Source organism: Acomys russatus, chromosome 7 (genome assembly GCF_903995435.1).
Source record: "Acomys russatus chromosome 7, mAcoRus1.1, whole genome shotgun sequence".
Classification (NCBI taxonomy): Eukaryota; Metazoa; Chordata; class Mammalia; order Rodentia; family Muridae; genus Acomys; species Acomys russatus.
Window position 1 is genome coordinate 6,770,551 of NC_067143.1, and position 5,897 is coordinate 6,776,447.

A 5,897-nucleotide genomic window follows, 5' to 3' on the forward strand; every position below is an offset into this window, starting at 1 on the left:
TTTTTCTCAAGGTGCTAGAAATTGAACGTAGGACATGGGAGGCGAGGACTCACTGCTGAGACACATTGCCAGCCTATGAAAGTGGTTTACAATTTGTCACCTTCAACACAATGGCCAGTTATGGCAAATGACTAAGAATGTTGGGTCTAGCTTCAAACTAGCCGTGTGACTTGGATGTGTGGTTTAAGCTGTCTATGCCTCCAAGTTGCCAAAGCTAGTTTTAAAGGGGGCTGGGGGTGATTACAGTGTAAGAACCCAGTGAAATAGGGAAATAGAGAATTGGGAACAGTGGTCACCTGGTGGCTCATGGTCACCTAGGCAGGAGGGGGAGCTGTCAATGAAGTCATTCAGCTCTTACGTAGTGTGAGAGCAGGAAGTCAGACACACTCCAACAAAGACAAACTGCTTTTCAAGAAGGCCTGGGCAGAGTGCTGTGGGGCATTTAGATTGTGGATCTAATGTGCTGTGGGTGAGAGTCCATCCTAGCCTAGAGCAGGGAGTGTGGAAAGAGAAAGGAGAAACAGCTTTGAAAGGTGTTTCTTTCTTTGTTTGTTTTGATTTTTTGGTTTTTCGAGACAGGGTTTCTCTGTGTAGCCTTGCCTGTCCTAGACTCGCTTTGTAGACCAGGCTTTGTAGACTGAGCTGGCCTCGAACTCACAGTAATCTGCCTGCCTCTGCCTCCCGAGTGCTGGGATTAAAGGCATGCGCCACTATGGATACAAACTAGTTTCTACCTCAGAGAAGGAGCAGGTGACAGATACAAGAACTCCTGGGATTAGGCCCCTGACTGAGGCAAGGAAGGAACCAATAGGAGGATGCAGCAAATGACAGAGGACATAGCTTCCCAGATGGAAAGGGACTACCTGCGCCAGAATGATCCAGGCAAGGGTTCAGTTTCATAAAGAAACTGCATGGGACATCTGAGCCCCAATTTCCAAGATTTGTGAATCATCAGGGGCTGTGTAAAGGCAGCAGCCCCAGGCTACACCTCGACTGTGGAGCTGGTCGCTGCTGGAGGCAGTCCACCACGAGTGGGGTGCTTTTGCTGTTTGGTCATTTCTTTCAGCTTCCGGAGTGGAAGAGGGGGGTGCCAAATCTTAGTTTAGTTAGTTAGGTCAGTTGGTTTTTTGAGACAGGCTTTCTCTGTGTAGCCCCGGCTGGCCTGGAACTCTGCTGACCAGGCTCTCCTGGAGTTCAGAGATCTGCCTGCATCTGCCTCCCAGGATTAAAGGTGTGTGCCGCCGCCACCTGGCACAGAGACCATGGTTGCAGAATATGTTGTCTTCTTTCTAGAATTATTCTCACAAATGGGAGTGGCTGGCCCTTTTGAAGGGCCGAGGTTATCTGTAGAAGCATCGAGATCCTGTCTCTCTTTTAAAACAATCACAGGATGGTTTTGACGTTGTCTTCAGCCTTTCGAAGTTATATTTTTGCCAAGTAAAATGTGCTGCTTTTTCACGGGGAGGCCAGGGAAGAACGGAAGCTGAGGCCTCCCATATGCTAGGCAATAATTCTATTATGGGGTTACATCCCAGAACGTGTTGATTTTTAATGTAGTTTTTAACTTCATAACTGAAATCATACACTGAGATTCCTTGCCATCTGCCTTTTTATATTCCAGTTTCTATCTTTCCATGCCTCTTTCTTTAAAAATAATAATTAAAAAAAAAAAAAAAACAGTGGTGTTCCTTGTTCATTCACATGGCCCACAATCCCCAGTGTGACTGCCCTGTGCTCTTTCAAAATGACAGTGACAAGTTGTACTTCACTAGTATTTATTCAGCATTTGGGGGTGTTCAAGGACCCAGAGTTTAGTAAATAATTCAATTCAGGAGTTGCCCCTTTTCTTGGGAGGGGGTCTGCATGGCTGGGAACAAAAGAGACAACTCAGTATTTAGGGGGTAACCTAGGAGGTCGGAAGAAGTTGGGGTCTCGGCCACTCCGGCCCCACTCGCTGGCAAACTTGCCATATCCAAAGTCATCTACCGCACGGCCAGTGAACTTCTGAAAACCGTCTCTTGCCTCACTGGAACCAGGACCGACAAGAAGAAGATGTATAAACCAAGCTGATGGGCAATAGCCACACCCCCCTCAGGATTCCCCCTTCAGGGGATGGCTGTACAAGGAGCCCAGGACCACCAGGGAGGTAAAGGCTGGTTGGTACACATCCTGCCTGAGTGACACCCCATTAAGCTCAGGCTGTCCCCTTCACCCTGGATGAGCAACACAGGGGAGAGAGGGTGGGAATCACTCGTCACCACCAACCACTCCCTGTACTAGGCACCGAGAAGAGGACAGTCAGGGGATAACGGGGTGGCGTGCACAGGCTGCAGAAGAGAGCCCCCTCCTGATTGTCCACAGCAGACAAGCTCCGCCCACCCAGACCTATGGTACCTGATGACTTTAGCAGCCCAGGCTCCACCTGGTCCCCTTTGGGCAGCATCATAGTTCCCCCGAGCACGGAAGTATTTGTCTGAGTTTTTCCAGTTGGCTTCCCTCATGTCGGAGTAGGCTCGCCACATGTCTCTAGCCCCTGGAGAGGGAAGAAAATAACGAGGATACCTGTGTTCAGGTCAAACAGAGGACTAAAACTCCCATCTGGCTCATCCCAAACATTTCAGCCTTTCACAAAACCCACAGAAGTGGTTCTGCCTTGAAATGAATAGCTCCTCCTGCTCCGTGTCTGTGCAAGGAGAAGTGTGTGTGGGGCGAGTTGTATTAGTTCTGTTGGATTCCCTTCTTAGCTCTGCTGCTGTTTGTCGTTGGCTATTCAAAAAGCAGATAGAGGAGAAAAAGGGATCATCTTCCTGTGGTGGTGGTGGTTATCATATAACTCTCTCCCTCTCTCTCCCTCCCCCTCCTCTCTCTCTGTCTCTGTCTCTCTCTCTATCTCTCTCTGTCTCTCTGTCTTTCTGTCTGTCTGTCTGTCTCTCTCTCTCTCTGTCTCTCTCTCTGTCTCTGTCTCTCTCTATCTCTCTCTGTCTCTCTCTGTCTCTGTCTCTCTGTCTGTCTGTCTCTCTCCCTCTCTCTCTCTGAGATGGTCCAGGGAAGCAGCTGTTTACAGCAGTGTGGGAAGATGAGATCTCTCCCCCTTCCTTCTCTCCACCTCCTCCTTTCTTCTTCCATTCCTTTCCAATCTCTTCCGTTCTTTTCTTTCAGGGACCGCCTGCGTCTCTGTATATCCCTGGCTGGCCTGAAACCCACAACCCTTCTCCTTCCGCTTCCCAAGTGCTACAGTTAACACCGCAGCCACAGCCTCTCCCCCAGCACAGACAAATGGGAGACTCTGCTCTCCGGCAGAGCCAGAGCAAGTGCAGTTCTGCTCTGAGGCCACTGGGATGTCCAGGATCCACTTCAGCCTGAGTGGCTGGTTCTCAGCACTCCATCAGAGGTGCCAGTGGTGACCTCTCTGACACAGAATAAACTACTCTGGAGGACCAGAGACGCTAGACGACAACTGACACACTAGGTTGGAGATTTCTACATCCTCTCTGGTAACAGGGAAGGGCATCACCCACTTTGGTGGTTATGCAGAAAAACAGAGGGGAGGAGGATCGGGGGAGGAAATGCATGTGGAATGGAAGATGCTCAGTTTATTATCGACCCACCTTTCTGCTCCTCAGGAGGGTGCCACAAACAGACAAAGGACTAAACTAGGGACAGGAGTGGTGAGCTGAGCACTAACGGAATCAGGTCCAGCTCACATTAAACGGGAACTATCTTCAAAAGTAACAAGTTAGGGGAAAAGGGAAGGCCTAATGTCAAGGTTGGTCTAACTTGCGCTATGGCTGGCGGCTGTGTTTTCCCTTGATGACAGTTTCTTGTCCGTGTCTCAGCCCCAGCAGATCTATGGTCCAGGCAAATAAGTCGTTGACTTCTGTTGGTGGTGGGACTGCTTTCCACCCATCCCAACCCATGGCCTGCGGCTCCTCAGGTAAACAGCGAGTGTGTGCTCAAAGGTCATCGGTTGTGTTCTGGGAGCTGTGTAGTGGATTCTGAGGAGGGTTTTATAAGATAGCTTATGTATGCTCTTTGTGCCTCGGCTTCCTTAAAGGGTAGTAGTGGCACCATAAGATTAATTTAAAAACGAATTTCATAGCCGGGCGTGGTGGTGCATGTCTTTAATCCCAGCACTTGGGAGGCAGAGGCAGGAGGATTGCTGTGAGTTCGAGGCCAGCCTGGTCTACAAAGCAAGTCCAGGACAGCCAATGCTACACAGAGAAACCCTGTCTCGAAAAACCAAAAAAAAAAAAAAAAAAAAAAAATTCATTAGCACACAGAATGCCCCTTGAGCAATGCCTACACTGCACTAGAAGCTCTATTAGCCTTGGCTGCTGTCACTGTGGCTTGGGGGTTGCACTGGCTCTGCATGTCCCCTGGGAAACTCGGAAGGTACTTATTTCACAGCAACCATACATAGAAGCGAGCTGTTCATCACTCCACACAAGGGGGCAGTAGAGCCCCACTTCTGTTGGCGAGCCTGCATCTTAAACCTACTCCTGTGCTCCTGTGGAAAGGCGGCTGTACAAGCACTGTGTGATTCCCACCCCCACCCCCCATGCTAAGGATCCTCACAGAGAAAGGTCAACACCGGCCGGGAAAAAGCTCAGAACTCTTTAGGAAGAGCCACACCGCTTCTCTGCCCACGAGGATTTCCCAAGCGTGCTTACCCTTGATTATGTGACCCCTGCTCGAGTGGATGCTTAGAATGCACAAATACAACCTCCTAACCCATCCTTTGATCCTACCTTGACCAGCTTCTTTCATGAACTCGAACCATGTCTGGCTGTCAACTCCGAGGATCAAGAAGCAAAGAATGACGGCAACGGAAGGCTTCATCCTGCTGTAGAGCTGGGAGAACGCAAAGATGAATGTGCCATTCTGGGTGTTGGCGGGGATGGGGGGAGGGGCGGAGGATGCTTCTGCAATGTTGAGTTATCCTTGCACGCCAGTACCAAATCCCACTGGAGTTTATACGTAAACCCGCACACGTGCAGAGATGGATGCTAGGTAGGAGGACCCCAGGGAGCTATGTCGCTCTCCGTTTCCACATGTTTCGTTAGCATCCCACTATCTGAGAGCCTGCAAATGGACCCTGGGTAAAAAGCACACTGCACATCAATCGTGTGAGCCAAAGCCCACCTGTGTAGGAAGTTTCCAGGGCGTCCCCTGGGGGCTTTTTAACCGGCACAGCTCCCCAAAGTGCGTCTGTAGAAGGCTGATTCCACCCTTCCCTGAAGTCACACAGACACATACAAGAAAGCCTCATGATGAGAGGAGCACCATCTCCAGTGAATTCTATGCATCCGGTGCATTCAGGAAAGAGACGCCACCACACAACAAGCAAACACGGGAGGGGGCAGGGGAACATCTGCAAAGAGCAAATGTTGGAAGGTTCTAGCAACTCACCTTGGGCTGTCAGCTCCTGCTGGGCCCCCAAGGTGAATCTGAGTGGCCTGTGTCACTTGCTGAGGAGATCGAGATGGGCCTACCAATATATGCTGTCCCTCGGCCAGTGAAGCAATCACCTGTTTGATCTGGCATAATCCCACTTGGCCATAATTTGTCTTTCAGAACATAAATGTGTTTTTTTCTTCACATGGATCTGCTTTTCCCAGATTTTGCAATCTAGCCATTTTCAGGAATGTGGCAAGTTGGGGCATTCTGGGATTTCCCCCCATACTGATTGGGAATAAACAGGACAAATGTTTTATATTCAATGTCCTGGGAAGGGAAATCAATATTGGGAAAAAATATGAATGAGGAGTGCAGTACAGGCCCAAGGCTGAGCTAACACCCTCTCAAAGCATAGTTCAGCTTTAAATTGGGGCCTTAGGGAACAGGAACCTGCTTTGAGCATCCATGTGGATGACTCAGCACTGGGAAAGGAATTCTCC

General features: G+C 49.7%; 1 protein-coding gene across 1 annotated transcript; it reads right to left on the reverse strand.

Annotated features, from left to right (window-relative positions):
• Nucleotides 1–1,859: 1,859 nt before the first annotated feature.
• Nucleotides 1,860–5,530, reverse strand: LOC127191475 (serum amyloid A-1 protein-like). Its single transcript, XM_051148587.1, has 4 exons — nt 5,410–5,530; nt 4,749–4,851; nt 2,395–2,533; nt 1,860–2,026 (listed from the first exon to the last, which is right to left on the reverse strand). Exons 2-4 carry the CDS (start codon nt 4,837–4,839, stop codon nt 1,888–1,890), a joined length of 369 nt encoding a protein of 122 aa, XP_051004544.1. The 5' UTR covers nt 4,840–4,851; nt 5,410–5,530; the 3' UTR covers nt 1,860–1,887.
• Nucleotides 5,531–5,897: the final 367 nt, after the last annotated feature.

Coding starts and splice junctions, on each gene's coding strand:
- LOC127191475 (XM_051148587.1), bottom strand. CDS start 4,839: ATGAAGCCTTCCGTTGCCGTCATTCTTTGCTTCTTGATCCTCGGAGTT. Junction 2,534..4,748: donor CATGAAAGAAGCTGGTCAAG/GTAGGATCAAAG, acceptor TTCCCTCTCCAG/GGGCTAGAGACATGTGGCGA. Junction 2,027..2,394: donor TGGGCTGCTAAAGTCATCAG/GTACCATAGGTC, acceptor TCCTGGTTCCAG/TGAGGCAAGAGACGGTTTTC.